This window comes from Aptenodytes patagonicus, chromosome 3 (genome assembly GCF_965638725.1).
Source record: "Aptenodytes patagonicus chromosome 3, bAptPat1.pri.cur, whole genome shotgun sequence".
Taxonomy (NCBI): Eukaryota; Metazoa; Chordata; class Aves; order Sphenisciformes; family Spheniscidae; genus Aptenodytes; species Aptenodytes patagonicus.
Window position 1 is genome coordinate 78,137,702 of NC_134951.1, and position 16,329 is coordinate 78,154,030.

Consider the following 16,329-nt stretch of genomic DNA (forward strand, 5'->3'; position numbering starts at 1 on the left):
GTATAATGGGAGTTTGGGAAGTCAAGAGTTGAAGCATGTGCAGAACAGACCTGTTAAATATGAGGATGTCGGAGAGCAGAGCCATTAGTGATGGGTTTAGGAGAAGAGAACCTGCTTTTAATGTGGATTGCTTTCTAAAAGAAAGTTTAAAAATAGTGAAACGGTTCCGTGCTTCATTTTACACTGACCTTTAGCACTTGCCAAAAAAATAATGTACTGGTGTGCCTAAACTAGGGAAAGGGGATTTAAAAAAAAAAAAAAAAAGGAAAAGATTAAACAGGAAAGCTACAAGACATCCCCAGTTTCTGGCAGGAGTCCTTGTATTACGATATGTTTTCACTTTCGGTGTCTTGCATGAGTCTGTCTGAAGAGCCTGGGAAAAGACACTATTGAGTATTGTACATCCCGCTTGGAAAACTTGTTGTTACTGCAGTTGGGTTTTATAGCAAAATTAAAAAATGATAAAATGATGCCCTTTAGTCTGATGTTATTTAACAGATGTGCTTGTAACAGACATATGTGGGCTGCTATACATGTCACGTGCTTCATAATAACTGTGATGGGGTTTGTGTTTGTGTGTGTTTGCTTATTTTTTAAAGAGAAGGATGTGCCAAACAAACCTCTGAGAGTGCGTACCCAGTCTCCAGACAGCAAGTTATCTTTTCGGTGGAAGCCACCTTATGGAGCAAGCTTCAGGGGTCCACGCAGCAGATCCCAAGGTTACCTCCGTGGGTATGGAGAGAGCAGCCGAAGGATGAGCTATGCTCCGCTGCTGCAAGAGCGACAAAACCAGGAAGTGAGAAAACTAGGTGAGTCAGATTTCCCTGATAGCATTTAGCTGAGCTAGCACACTTCTGTAATCCCCTGTGGCTGCTAGGTGATCACAGATCGCATGTTGTTGTAGCCATCAAAATGACTTCTTCCTATAAATGAAAATGCTTGCTATAGTTGCATTCTGTAACATGTTCTTAACAGAAAAATACGATGAGCAGGGTAGAAAGCGTAGCAGAACTTGATGCTGTGTTAAAGAGACACCATGCGCGAGTTGCTCATATTAATAGCAGAGGGAAGGGCTGGGGAGAAGAGCCATAGCTCAGATTCTCCTGGCATGCGGTGGGGCCGCTCTGAAATCCATTGTTTCTTGTCCTCTTACACTTTGTGTCCCTACATTATTTCAGGCCAGTGGAGAAAAAAATTAATGCTTTAATTACATGTATCCATGCTTACCATTAAAACTGTTTCTTGGGCTCCGTACTAGAGTGTTACACTCGTGTGTCCATGTTCTCTCCAGTTCCTTCACGAGGTCCTGATCACTAAGGGCTCTTGAGACAGTCAGGTTGGCCTCTTCTGTGCTCCCTGCCCTACCGTGCTGTGATGGTTTGCACTCGTGCCCTAGATCACCTGCCCTTGATTTAAAGGGTTTCCCATCTAACAGTATCAATGGGGTTTGCAACAGTTTTATTTCCCCAGAGGCTGAGCATTTCCCTTTGCACTATTTGTGTCACTTGCCTGTGTCGTGGCTGAGCTGTCTCTGTCCTGCTGCCTGAGCTCCTCTCGCCCAAGCGGGCGCTAGGTCTGCACTCATGAGTCTTACTTTGCTCCTGTGCTGTTCGGGTGTGTTTGCTGGAGGTTAGGCTTCTTTCTCTCAAAATCTCTCCTGTAGGCTGGAAGCCTGTCCCACGGATAGTCTGGTCTTGGGTTACAAAATTGGTAATGATTCCAAAATCAGACGTGGCTGCCAAAATTCCTGGCTTTGCAATGTAAATTTCCCCTTCTGCTTTGTGGGTTTTGTATTAAACGCACATCTTTATCTCCGTTTCTCCAAAGAGAGGGAACTCCTCAGTCACCTTTATCAGTTATTCCTCCTTTTCCTAACAGGAATCTCATACTTATTTCTCGTCCCTTTTCTAGTATTCACTTTTTCATCTTTCTATGCACTGCTTGCGCAGGGGACACTCTGGCATGTGTGCCGAGGTGACAGGGTCAAAACTTGTACGTGTCGGAGATGCTCTCCTGTTTGTTTGATGCTTAGCACATACCACTGCTCTGCAGGTTGAGAGCCTGTCCAGGCAGTACAGAAGCCAATGGAAGTCTTGTCACAGACTTAGTGGGAGTTCAGTAATGAACTTAATCTTGATGAGAAATACTGTGTAAAATGGTTTGGAGCATCTACTTCTTGTTTTCATTGCTTTTATACTATGTTTTTTTAAAGATGGAGAACAAGTGTTGTTTAAATAATCAAATTATCGGGAGAAGAACTCAATCCTAGAATATAGGACTCTTGTAATGGTCTTTTCATGTTAATAATTTGCTTTTCTGCTTCTAAAATACCAACTTTACTGTTCTTACTGCATGCATATTGAACCCTCTGACATAAATGCTGTGACTCTAAATAAATTAACTTTCAAGTAAGCTTCTCCTTTTGTATCTCAGAAAAGAATAAAACAGAGTTCTGCCTGAAAAGACTAAAATTTTTTTTCAATGAAAAAGGTTACAGGAAAGCCTCTGTTTTTTCCCTGCATGTACAGCCTCTGAGTCAGTTCATGTGGTTTCACTGCCATCAAGGAGCTCCCAAGGACGGAGCCAACCTGTCTATAGGTCATCTTTAACTAAAAGAAAAGTCACAGGTATGTTTCTTTCACATCTGCTGTCAATTCATGGAGACATTTGAACACAATGAGATAGCTTTGTGATTTTTAGACTGCAAGTCTTTTGGTGCTGGAGCTGCTAGATTTTTCTCTGTGCGTTAAAGAGCTTGATGCTCTGATTGCTTCTCTAATTCAAGCAGGGTTAATAAAATGATACAACTCTGCAACATGGTTGGTTGGGTTTCTGTTGTTGGGGTTTTTGGTTTTTTTTAATCTCCTCCTCTCTAGCTATTGGCAAACGTTATGCACTGCCATAACCACATGAGAAGACTTGATTACATCAAAGCCAGGGCCTCCACAATGGTATGCCTTCTTGTCAGATTCCATCCCCTTTTCTGAAGGGTTGATTCCCAGAAGCCTAAACCCGGTCAGCAAAAGTTTTCACTTTCTTTTGGAAAGAAGGCGTTACATACCGCTGCCAAGGCTAAAAAGGATGAGCGAGATTCTGAGTCATCTCCCTGCCAGCGCCGCTTTCTCACCCTGTTGCATTGCGATGAGAATGCCCTGGGGGTGGCAGAGCGTTTCGGATATTTTGATGGTGATGGAGAACTCCTTTGTCAGAACTGGGAACCATGGTGCATTGAAATCCCACCTCACACCTTTTCTGGGGAGGTGATGCCATCCACTTCTCATGCTCACTTTCTCTCTTCAGGTGCTCCCATTGCAAAACTTTGTGAATAGGTCCCCTAAGCCACTTGTGAGTAGTAGATGGGTCTTCTCAGCCACTATTCTGTAGTAGCTGTTTGGCTTGGAAAACCTGGAATTGTCTGCATTAAAAATCTGACTGGAAGAAGCAAAATGTGCTTCCCTGCTGCCTGCCTTCTGTGGGGGCAGTGCTGGGTTTCCGGGTAATGTACCACCCGCTGAAGAGAAGGGCAATCTTTTCCTGGACTTCAGTCATACATGAGTAAGCTCCCTAGAGAATGAAATTGTACTCCAGAGTTTACTGTCCCCTTTCCTTCCCCGAGACATCAATATTTTTCCAATGTTACTCTCTGTAAAACTTGGGTTGGAAAGTTGCACCTTGTGCATTCTGTGCCTCTGGAAGAGTTGGGAATGGTCACCCTGACACTAATAGAAAGAGTAATAAATCTTTCATGGGGCAGTAGGTAGACTACAGTGGAAAAACTCTGATGGACAGATAGAAAAAGGAGCCTCATCAAAATTAAAAACCTCAAAAAAATCAAATTTGTTTCATTTAATTTTAAAGTTTTGTAAATTATTTGCAAAAGATGTTCTGGTATGTCAAAACAGCCCACTTCAATGATTTTTTTTTTCTTTTTTTTAAATTTTTGCCTTATATACCATAAAAAATTGAGAAGCTGAATTCAAACAACCTGTTGGAAGCACTCAAAAATGTAAAATATGCAGGAATTCTCCCTTGTGAAGAATTTTTGACAGTCCCTGGTTTTATTGCCCTTCAAAATGAAACAAAATTTTAAAACCTCAAAATTTTTCATAAGGCAAAATATCTGCTCTCCAGGCAGCTCTAGCAGTGAATTTGCCAGAGACGATGAATGTCAGTATGTTAATAAGATATTTTCTGTAAGTAACAGTTTGGGGACTGATAGAATATTGAAGGACTGTAGAATGTATTAGTACTCTGGTCTTGTAAGCAGACAACTAACAGAAGAAATGATGTTTCCATGGGGTACCATCAGTCATCAATGTACTTGGTTTTCCGCTACCGCTGTATTTCTTACTCATCTGTGCTGTGTGTCTATTGTAACATCAGTTGAAGACAGTTACTGTTTTTTATGAGAACTCCAGTATTGTTATTGATGTGCTGTTTTGTTTTGCCATTTCAGAAGAGGAAGAGGTGGAGGTGGCACAAGACATAACTGTTCGAGTTATGTCCTCTCAGTCTGTGCTTGTTGCTTGGACAGACCCACTGTATGAAAAACAGAAGGTTGCAGCAAATAGGTAGTTAGCCCTGTGTTTTCTTTTCTGAATGCATACTGAAGGTGAACTGCTGCCAGCACACTACTGATTGCTTTTTCATTTATTTAATTACAGTTGGTTTTGGGAATAATTTAGTTTAGGGTGTAGGAATTTGCATATCCCTACTTGTGGCAGTGGCTGGTAGGGGATGCTTCGGAGAAGCTGTTAGAAACCTGACATGGGTGGATGTGGGGTGATGTACTCTCCTTGCCTCCCTGCGCCCTGATCTCTAGTATTTAGAGGTCTAAGTACTGGACTACAGGGGTTTAGATCCCTTCTGAATGTTGTCAGTACCAACCAGGGATATTTTTGGTATTCAAATGCTGGTATATCACCATGGTCGACAAATCCCCATGCATGCATGGGGAAAGAAGGGGTAGGGATGGGGCACAGGACAGGGCGCAGACTGCAGAGAGGCGGAGGCAAGATGTTGAGTTGGATTGTCAGAACAGACTACAGCTTCAAGATGACCATACTGTAGGTGAAGGAAGCATCGCTCTGCAACGGGAAAGACGCCCCTCAGTGCCCCCTGCATCTGCTGACCCTCCAGAAACCCGGTGCAGCTGAGGCTGAGCAGGTCGGGGTCTCCCGTGAGTGGGAGAGCTTGGCTCGCAGAAGCATGCCACAGCAGTTGGAGACCAAAATAAACAGAGAAACGGGCTGGAAACTACCAAAGGTCTGAAAGCACTGGATTGTGTTGCTCAGCCTGGGAACAGCAAAGGGCTGTGCAACCTGGGGCTGAAACGCCCCGAGTGGCACAGCAGGAGAAGTGGTAATTTTAGATGTTCTCAGTTTCGTTGTGGAAGTGGTTATCTGGGCAGACGCATGGGAACCGAGCCGCCAGCACTGCTCTGGGAGCGAGGGGCTCTCAGCTGTCCGGCCATGCTCGCAGCCGTGGGGCGGCGGGACGGTGGCGTAGAGCCCCCTGGGATGCCTGACTTGGTTCGGAAAGCCCTGTGGCTTCCCCCCGGGGCAGGAGGTGGTTTGAGTAAGGGGCTGGAAAGAGCGGTCCATCCCTTGGAGCAAAGGCAGTCAGACTCCGTTAGAGGAAGGCAGATGCTTAAAAGATGCTGTCTCTTGGTGCTGGTGGTGGTGGTACTTTGCATTTTGGTAGTTTCCCCAGTAAGCCCCAGCAGGCTAGCCGAGGGGAAAGCAGCCCTGTCTCTCTCTGATTCTGTTAATGCAAGTTTTGACAGGTGAATTTTTATTTTTGTGTGTTTCTAATCCCAGGCAATACAGTGTTCGCTATCGGGAAAAGGGGGAATCAGCAAGGTGGGATTACAAGCAGGTGTCCAACCGGCGGGTGCTGGTGGAGAATCTGCTGCCAGACACCATGTACGAGTTTGCCGTCCAAATCTTGGAGGGAGAAAAGGAAGGCAAATGGAGTGTGTCTGTTTACCAACGGACCCCGGAGGCAGGTATGCATTCAAAAGGTCCTTGGGGTGATGCATGTCTTAGGGTTTAAGCTGTGAAATAGGGCTGACTTGAGGGAAAGCCAGAATAAGTGGTTGCCTGGGGCAGCAGAGGGTTGGGAACATGGGAAAAGCCTCAGTCCTGCTGCCTGCGTCTCTGCAGCAGTGCCCTGGAGAGCACACCGGGACTGCTCTTGTGGCATGATGAGAACAGGGAGAGGTGGTTTGGGTATTTCTGGGGGACAGGTCCGCAGCTTGGACCCCTGCAGCTGGGTGTGCCCCTTCCTTTGGGAGGAGCAGCCTGGCTGCCGTCCCTCTCTGTGGGCAGCAAATTTAAATCCTGCCTCCACCACGGAGAAGCCGTGGGGCCCCTTTGGTACAGGGAGATGGTCCATAACAACCAAATTACCACATCGTTCCAGCTAAGTGACAGTAGCAGTCTCATGCAGTCAGCCTGTTCCTAAAAGTGTGGAATAAAATTTCATGACAGGAGTCTGATACAGAGATGTAATACAGGCACGCATGGACCTGAGCCATGTGTGCGCTTCACATTTATCTTTGAAATGGCCGTATAGGAATTTCTGCTATGAGAAGGAGCAAAAGGTGTATGCTGTGTAGGTCAACTTTTCTTACTTGCCTCTTCTGTGTATGGCTGTTTCACAGCTCCTGCCAGCGCACCTGAAAATTTGGATGTTTGGCCACTAAAGGGGAAACCAACCTCTGTAGCAGCATCCTGGGATGCTCTCCCAGAGAGTGAGGGAAAAGTCAAAGGTAAGTCATCACCGTTGGTTTTTAACCCCCTCAAGGAGCTGGTCTTCTCGAAGCCAGACTGCCGCTCCGCAGCAAGCTGGAACTGCTGACTGTGCCAGGATTTTTTCACTTGTTAATGGCTTATACCCAAGCAAGATTTTCTTGTTTCCAGCCCAGCGTCTCCGCACCGCTGCTGGGAAGCCATCGTCACCACGTGCCTGGGATGTCACAGAGCTTCCCGGCGTGTCACGCGTGCAAGCTTACCTCTTCTTCCTTTAATAAGCAGGTCGAAATGGAGCTCAAGAAGGAAGTTTCCCAAAGGATTTGTAACAGTTAGGTGAAGAAGGAAAAGTTGGGTAGTTGCCAAGAAAGTGAGTTGGGTTTATGTTGTGTTTTATTTCTAGTTTATCGCGGAAGGAAAGCCTCAGCTTAAGAAGCAAACGCAAATAGTGATCTCAACAGATATCATGCATAATCCTTGTGTACTATAGTGTTATTGTACATGGTCATAAAGCTAATTTATCAGTGGCTATTTACTTGCATAGGGGTTAAAAAAAAAAAAGCTTTCTGGGATTTTTTTTTTTGCCTTTTTCCCTCTGAAAATGAACAGGCTGATTTTTTGGCTGCTCCCCTTCTCCAGTGGTTGACGGGATTGTGTTCTCGAGTTACACAAGTTTCTGGAGGTGCCTTATCAGGACTGTAGCATCTCAGGATTTAAAAAACCTTTGGCCTGGAGGGAAGTGTACTGTGTCTGCATACAAGACCTACTTTATGTATTCTTCAGGGCAGTGGTGGAATTCCTTCCTCTTTGAAGTCAGTAGGAGTCTTGCCAGTTACTTCAATGGAGCTGCAATTGTGTCCAAGAATGATTATTTCTTAAAGTAGGGTTATGCAGGGACATTATCTGAAATTTCAAATCTGCTCCTAATTTTGAGCAGTCTGTAGCCCTTTGTCCATTTTTGTCTGCTGATCTTTAGATGATTCATCCAAGGCAATCATTTTAAAGATACCTGATATTCAAGGGCTGAACGTTTATACGTGTCTAGTATATCACTGTCTTTCTTGAGTATGAAGTGTTACAGGAGAGGTCTTATTTTTAAACTAAATAAATTACAAAAATTATATTTATACTAGCTAAATGAAATCACTGAATTAGCACTTCATAGTCGTTTTGATAGCACATGGTAATCAGGAATTTTTGCCTTTTGGTCCTTTTGTTTTTCAACCCTGTCCTTTTATATATTTATACCACATATTAAAGTAATGGGGGAAAATGCCCTTCAGTAGCCATCTGAGAGTTACCAGAAGTTACACCAGTGCCTCTGCAATTAAAGCAACTCTGTATCTTAAGTATCTTAAAACAAAACAAAAAACCAATCCAAAGCTTATCATGCCTTCTAATACATTGGGTTTTTTTTTTTCAACTGAGCATTAAATGCATTTGCATATAGAATATTGATGATTTTTTTTTCTTGATTTTGACGACATGGTTTATTTCTTAACACAATGAATATGGGCTCGTTTTCAGAAAAAATTAAGTTTCCTGGTTTTAAAGGTGGTGTTATGTTCTAGAGTTTTCCCATCATGGCACTGTGACTCCTCAAGTATTATTGTGTTTATCTGTGTAGAGAGAGAAAACTGGCAGCCCTTGGAATTTATTTTCAAAACCCTGTTTTGGTCTGATACCCATGCCTCTTACAGAGGATCGAAAAGAAAGGGAAGCCTGCACATGGCTGAGATCTTACCTGCACTGCTTGGGAGTGTAACGGGAAGACTCCTCTTCGTGTCTACAATTATTCCTATAGGGGTGAATTTGCTCTCAATACAGAAAGCTAATACAGAGCACAGGTACCACAGTAATCCTAAACCGAAAGGTGAGAGCAGGGTGAGTTTCTTAAGTGGCAACAAGACCTTGCTTTGCTCTGTCTGCAGTGGTGTCTGGCCCTGGCTATAGTTAAGCGCTCAGATTTTGATTTTGTTGGACAGGCGTGCTGTTGCTACCATTTGGCAATATGCAGTGCTGTTATTTCCTGGTAGAAGTGTCTTTTCTGAGTAAGAACCTCAATCATCCAGGCATAAATTTTACCTGCTGGCCTGTAGATTACAGCTAAAACCCCTCTAAAGCAAAGACTCAGCTGGAAACACTTATACTTGACTGCAGTAATATTGTTTCCAAGATTAAAGTAAGTGCTTTGGTGTTTTCATGGGGATGACCCTCAGGCTCCAGCACTGCTGAGGAATGAGTATACGGCCTTTGGAGCTGGTAGAGTTTCACCACAGTGGACTGGCAGAGCTGCTTTTGCATGACTAGGGTCTTAAAGTACAGAGCAATTATAGCTGTGTCAAGGCTCTGTTGGGAATGTAGTATACAAAAGTAATTAATAGTAATGAATAATGTCACCTGATTTTAATACTGATGTCTTGAACGATAATTATGTGAATACACCATTTTGTTCTTCTTCCAAATAATTTCTGTGGGAAAGAAAATTTTTTAACATGCTTATTTGCTGTGGACATAGCTACAGTCAGCATCATAATTGTGTGTTGTCCACCATTGTGAGCAAGTTATATTTTGGAAGAATATTCTCTGGATCATGTGTTGTTGATTGCAAATATCTTGGTAGCTAATCAGTAAGTTCAAAATTTCTCTTTCTCTTGGGAAGTCTAAAATCTGCTTGTGGTTCGTCAGCTGTAACAACACGGGTATTCTGATTGTAGCAATCCACACTGCCTAACATTAGCACAGTCTTTCAGACTAGACTTCCACAAGTAGTAGGACAGTGTGTATTCTCCTGGCAATGTTCGTACATGTTTTCTGCCTCCAGTGCATTTTATCTTTGTAGGTTTCCTCTGTTATTTCTGATTTAGGGCAGATAACTTTTTCAGAGGACTCATTTTTTTCCCTTTATTAGTTGGTGTCCAGAAACAAAAAAAGGTCTCCCGGTGCAGCACACCAAACCGCACAGTAGTTGGTGCTGTAACTTTCTTATGTCCCCACACCTTCTCTGGAAGTATGCATGGCTGTCATCTGGCTCCTCTTGGTGACACTTCACTCTGATGGGCATTGTTGCTTACATATTTTTACAAAGGTATAGCTAACATATTCTGTCTCAGTCATTAGGTCATTGACGTGATTTGGTTTTGTCTGTTAAGATGAACAAATGTTCAGCTTACCTACATATATATGTGTATATATCTCTCTCATGTCTTTGTACTTTATACTCCAGCTGTTGACTTGGCGTGCATTGCTAGTGTATTAATTTTAGTAATGCACGTTCTAATTCATCCTACCCATACAGTCTGTCCGCTGGAAACAGGACTGTTTTCAGTTTCCTCCTTCCAACCGTCTGCCAAATCATTTCAGAATACATTCTTTCATACGCCCCGGCTCTCAAGCCATTTGGAGCAAAGTCCATCACCTACTCTGGAGCTACAACATCAGCCATAATAGATGGTCTGCAGGCTGGGGAGCGCTATATTTTCAAAATTCGTGCAGCAAACAGGAGGGGACCAGGTCCTCAGTCTAAAGCCTTCAGTGTCGCCATCCCAGCAGGTGAGCACCAAGCCATACACCGATTGCGTAGTCCACCCATTCTTGCCTTGGTCCCAGTTATGTTAATTCTTACTGACTTAGCTTCCTCTGCACTCCATCTAACCCGTGGGATTTTACTTCCTTAATACTGTTTCTGTTAGCTCTTTTCATCACTATATTGTCCAAGGAGATGCTTGTAGATAAGCAGTTGTCACTCTGCAGCATGTAAAAGGACATTTTATGGACATTTTAACATATATAATATAATATAATATATGCATATAATAAATAAACATATAATAAATTAATATAATAAATGCATACCATACTCTCTTTCCTGCATGAAAACTATGTGCTCTTTTAATCCAAAGGCCAAAGAATACAATGCTTTGGGTCTTTGGTTGACTATTCCTGACAACTCCTGCTCTTGAAAGTCAGTTAGAGTGGCTTACTCAAATACTACTGCTTGTGTTTGCTTCTTGCCAAAAAGATGCTGTTGTGGGGAGGGAGGATTTGCTGAGTTAACTAAAAATGTGGGCCACAGCCTCAGATGGGATAATGCAGCACCATGCCATCAACATGACTAAGCTCTGCTGAAGATTCGGTTCCACTGATAGGATATTGCAGTCCCTGCCTTTAGATATTTGATTTTAATTGCTTTAAGTTTTACCCAAGCTACAACAATTCCACATAGGTACCTTTCTACAAACCAAAACTTACTCAGCCAGACTCCATGGACTGGTTAATACAGAAATAATTATTGTCTCATATTCTCATAAGTTGTTTTGTTCTTGCTACCTGGCTGGTTTCTTCTCTTGGTCAGTTTTTTGTGCTTCTATTGTTGTGAATAAACACTTTTTTTTTTTCCCCCCAGCTGCTCATGAGGATCCAGTTGCTCAGCAACAAACAAATCTTGAAGATAATTCAGAGGCTAAAAAAACTGGGAATGCTGGCTCATCTCCTTCTCAAACTTCTGTTTCTTCAAAAGTCCAGCCATCGCTTTCCTCTAAGCAGTCATCTGTTCGTTCACCTAATGTTAGTGATAAAAAGAGTCTTCTTTCTGAATATAAAAATAAAATCTTGACTCGAGGGGTCCTAAGTAAATCTCAGTTACCTTCTAGAAAGACAGGAGAGCTGGAACCTGATCTCCAATCCACTGAGGTGACAGATGATCGCGATTCATCCCAAGAAGTTCCAACGACACCACCAAAAGCCCAGGATCAGAGGAGGAATGTTAGACCCTTGTCCCCTAGTCGGACAGTCCACCCTGTCCTTGCCTCAAGGAGGACCTCGGTTCGAACCCATACATCAGAGGTGTCACAGCAGACAAGCACAGAGAAACGTGAGCCACCAGCACTGTTACCATCATCAGCACAACACTCTTCTGCCTCATCTGTTCCTAAACACACAGATATTGAAACAAAGCAACTGAGGCAAAGCAACACTAATGTGCCTTCTAAAACCTCTTCCCATCCTCTGCCCGCCAAAAATAATGATCTTGCGGGTAATGTGAAAGTAAAGCCAGACCCCATGCTGGTGAAAGTGTCTTCTAAAACTTCAGAGCCTAGTCGCCTGGCTTTGCCATCAAATCGGCAGTCTGCTGTCTCTCATGAGGTTGTCCCAAGCCATCCCAGTAGGTCTGGCTCTCTAGGTCGTTCACATCAACCCTCTTCCAAATCAGCAGATTCCCGTGCTCGTGATAGCCATAATGAGTTTGACAGTGAAGAAGCAGAGGACAGAGCAGGACAGCCCAGTTCTAGGTCACAGCAAACAAGGCTTCCGTCAGGCTCCAGTTCTCGCACGTGGAAGGATTCGAAATTAGCTGCGGTGGCAGTCTCATCGAGGTCTGCTGTTTCTGGTCACACTTCACCTCACTCTCGCTCCTCCACCAGTGCCAAGGATGTTGACAGGAGTTATAGGGAGGACTCACAAGATGCAAACCCCTTATTTCCTCCTGTACCCTCTTCCAGGCAGTCTTCTTCAGCAATCTATTCCAAGAGAAAAAATCCTCAGGTCGATTCTGATTCTCACCTCAGAGAGACACACGGTGAAAAGTCACCCCGCTCTGACTCAGAAGAACAACAAAGTCGAGTGGCTGCTCCAGAAAAGCATTCTCTTTTGCAGTCTTCTCTTTCCAAACATAAGCCTGAAGAGCAGGACAGTCGAGAGGTAAAAGAAATGCTTGCTCGATCACAACCAAGTGTATCTTTGCCTAAAAAGATGTTCCCCTCTCATCTTCCATTGGAGAAGACCTCCCACTCAGAGGCTCCACAGAGGGCGCAAACCAGTCCTTCCTTACTGCATTCAAGGGGCCGGCGCCTCCCGTCTCACGTCTCATCCCAGAGTAACGAAGAAGTGCAGGAAGATGATGATGAGGATGTAGCAGAAGGCAGTGACAGAGCAAGCAGCCGCTCTGTGTTTCCGAAAGAGGTGTCCTCTTCTAGGGGATTACCTGCGTCTTTCTCTCAGGCAAGCTCAAGTTCATCTTTATCAAAGCAACAGCAGCCAGGTTCTCAGATACCTTCCTACAAACCGAAACTTGCTCAGCTAGACTCCAGTTCTGCCAGTGATACAGCAAAAGACAACCAGTATAATCCAAGGTTGTCATCCACTTCTTCGAGAAAAGCTCGTCCTTCATTACCTACTCGCTCAAGGGTCGCTACAAGAACGGTGTCCCAAACAGAAAAAAAATATGGCCTGTTGCCCTCAAAAATGTCCAAAGCTGAACTTCCTCGAAAAGTTCATTCCTCCTCTTCATCTAAATCTCGTCAGTCAGTTTCTAATGAAGAGGAAGATTATTACAGTGAGTATGATCAGAAAGAAATGGAAGAGAAGCCCACATCTTTGCCGGCAAAATGGTCCCCTTCTGTTTCTAGAGGTAACAAAAACACATATGATGACACTACTAGCAATAAAAGGAAATCTATGGACACTCTCCTACCTCACAAAGTAAGCTCTGAAGAGGAAGAGAAGGAGAAAACTCCAACATTAAAAATATCTTCTCCCGAATCACCAGGAAGCTCTGCCATAACGTCACGGATTACTCAGTCCTTTAACAAGCATACCCCATCTAAACCAAGCTTTGTCTGGCCACGTTCTTCTGCATCTACCACCACACACACTGTTTCTCCAACGGTTTCTTCTTCCACTTTGTCCCCTCGCCAGCGACTATTGAACTCCAGGCTACGGAGCCTTTCCCAACGGCAATTTGTTAGACCTCCTTATAGACAAGGTATCTTCTCTTTGTTGTAGTAATCTCACTGAATTGCGTTTTTCCTAAGATCAGCAGTTAGATGAAAAGTCCTCCATCAGAATGTAGGTTCAGTTATTTAGTATAATGTATTACTTTTTATTTTGGTGGTTCTCAGGGAGCCCAGTTCTTGAGGACATTGCCTAATCGGTGTAATGCGGTGCCCCAGACGTTTGGTCCAGTGGTCTGATCTGCACAGGATCCCATGATCCACAGAGGAGATGATGGAGTTAGGTACTAAACTGGAAAAAGGGCTATGTTCCTTATTGAGCAATGACTTCACTGAATACTCATTGAAAGCACATTTGTACTCAGAATATGACAACCTCTCAGGTATATTGCTCATCATATGGATTATTAAAAGGCTTTTGTAGATCATATAGTGCTACCTTGCCCAAGCCTAGGCAGTAAGGTGTTTCCTCATGCTGTGCTGGCATTCTATGTTTTCTTTAATTAATTTTTAAGCCGTTTTCCTCTTTTTTCTAAGTGACAGCTCAGGGTTGCACATTCCTGTTGAGGACTGCTCACATCACAGTCAGGCCCTCTAATACCTTTATGGCTGTGATTTACCCCAAATGTTAGAGGCTTGCTTTCTGGCAGAATATCTGCTGATCCTGGGTAGTGGAACAAAGGGTCCACTACACGTCAAGGTGTGTCATCTATTGATTCCCCATGTCACCTATGGAGAATCCCAGACAGTCTCCGTGACTTTGCTAGGTAGAAATATGTTTTTTCCCTCCAATGCATGGACATCCAAAATAGTATTGGGTGACCTGATTGTTTTAGTAAATACCTTCTATGCTATATGTAGATAACAATGTTTTGTTTAATGTGGCCTCACTGTTATACAGTGAGGACCATGCAGCTGGGCTGTTGTATTTGCTATGCTTTAGTCAGACTCAATGTTCTGTAGAGGTCCACCAGCTTGCAGAGCTTTAAGATGGGAGTGGACCTTAAATAATACCACAGTGGATGAGATGCATGGCATGAAAGAATAACAGATTTCTCTGTGGAGGTTGTATACCAGCTTACTGCTACCCATGCAATTGGGAAGTTAATAGCCGAGGAGTGTTCAGTTAATACTTTTTTTTTTTCCAGTTAATATATGTATATATTTTCATATATATTTTTCTGGAGGCAAGTCTCTGAGCTAGGATGTGAAAATTGCTGCCCTTTCTGAGTTGGGGCGCCTGCAGCTCAGTGCCACTGCTTCTCCACTTCTGAGCTGAGTGTGCCTCTGTGTAGCAGTGTTTCTTCAGCTAGAGAAGGAGAGTCCTTCCTTTTACAGGTTAAAAAAAAAAAGGAGGTAATTCCCATCCCCTCTCCTTGCAGTTCATCACTACAGCTTTGTATAAGGATAGGATTGAACAAGTGGTTGTGTTTAATAATGGTTTCTTCCCTCACCTCACTCCTCAAATGTTTACAAAGATCACAAACATTTCAATGGTTGTAGTGCCATCTAGAAATGTTGCTCTGCTTTCTTAAAAAAACAGGAGGGAATAAAGAGACGAAATAAACATGGTAGAAACAAAACATGAGTGTTTAACCTCTTCAGAAGAAACCATTTCGGATGCTTGTGTCAGCTGCGGGGATCTGACAGTGTCACAACAGTTGCTCCAAGCGGAAATTAAATGCCTGGTTTACCGAGTGTGGTGAGGGCTCTTTCTGCTCTCGTTTATGTCCAGATTGGTCAGAAAATGCATTTCTTTGCATTTTAAAATGTGTTTTGTAGGTTGCACAGCTTTTTTCAGAATAGTGTGTTTTCTTCTCTGTTTCAGGTTACAATGGCAGACCTAATCTTACAACGAAAAATGGAAATGGAAATGGAAAAATAATACCTGGTAATAATGGAAAACCAAATGGACAGAGAGTAATCAATGGCCCTCAAGGAACAAAGTGGGTAGGGTGACCTTCTCTCCAAATTCAAGATGCTTTGGCCTTTTATTGTATGTACATTTTCATTAAGAAAAGAAAGGAGAACAGCGCCCTCAGTCAGCGAAGCTGTAAAGTGAGGCTTTACTTAGTGATCTAGTTTCCACTGTTCCATTGAAATCTAATGACAAATTCTGCACTTCATTATTTGAACATTTTAAATGTCTGATTTAAAGCCTGATGGCTTGAATTTTCAACTATAGCATTACTCCCATAAATTTAGTGAAACATTTTTTCCTCAAAGTCAATGGGACTTAGGCTCCCCAGTGACTCAGGACTTGTCTGCTGTGCAGTGTGAGTGGGGACTGCCCGGGATAGCTGGTGTGAAAGACATGTTCAGCAATGCTTCTCCCAGACTCACGCTCTAGGGAGAAGCTCATCAGCAAGGGTATCGAAACGTAAAGTTACTCCGTAAGTGTCACAATGCTTTAAATGCACATACGTAGGTATCTTTTTAAGCATTTTGCCATTTGTACAGACATGTTTCCAGCGGTATTTTCAGAAGAGCTCAGATACCATTGATAGGAAAGCCCCACTAGGTGCCTACATGCCCAGATCTTGTCTTTTAAAATCCTTTCCAGTGAGTTTATAACCAGCTAATGCAGGGAAGGAACTGGTGTTTCCTGCGTGTTTGCCCAAGTGCTGAGCAGGAGGAGACTGTGACCAGCCTCCCTGGCGTCAGTAGAGCTGCTCACACACGGCATGACACATAAGACATTTGTTTTACGGCCGCTCCAATCTTACCGTTTGCATTAGAGGAGCATAAAAAGGTGCATCAGGTGTGTCACATTCAAGGGAGGCATTTTGAAAAGCATGCCCAAAGCCCTTTAAATAGACTCCAGAAAGTGGGCTAGAAAGGTCCTT

The 16,329-nt window shown here is 43.4% G+C and overlaps 1 protein-coding gene across 2 annotated transcripts in view; it reads left to right on the forward strand.

The window, feature by feature from the left end:
- The first annotated feature begins 687 nt into the window (after positions 1–687).
- The window catches only part of FNDC1 (fibronectin type III domain containing 1), a 47,052-nt gene continuing 31,410 nt past the window's right edge, over positions 688–16,329 (forward strand). Inside the window, exons 1-8 of one of the 2 annotated variants that reach the window (XM_076333924.1) lie at positions 688–809; positions 2,529–2,627; positions 4,457–4,571; positions 5,820–6,007; positions 6,665–6,772; positions 10,116–10,304; positions 11,158–13,515; positions 15,312–15,433. In XM_076333924.1, coding sequence (XP_076190039.1) covers positions 755–809; positions 2,529–2,627; positions 4,457–4,571; positions 5,820–6,007; positions 6,665–6,772; positions 10,116–10,304; positions 11,158–13,515; positions 15,312–15,433 — 3,234 coding nt within the window. In that variant the 5' untranslated portion in view covers positions 688–754. The remainder of the gene's footprint in view (positions 810–2,528; positions 2,628–4,456; positions 4,572–5,819; positions 6,008–6,664; positions 6,773–10,115; positions 10,305–11,157; positions 13,516–15,311; positions 15,434–16,329) is intronic. The other variant, XM_076333925.1, reaches the window with a different exon arrangement.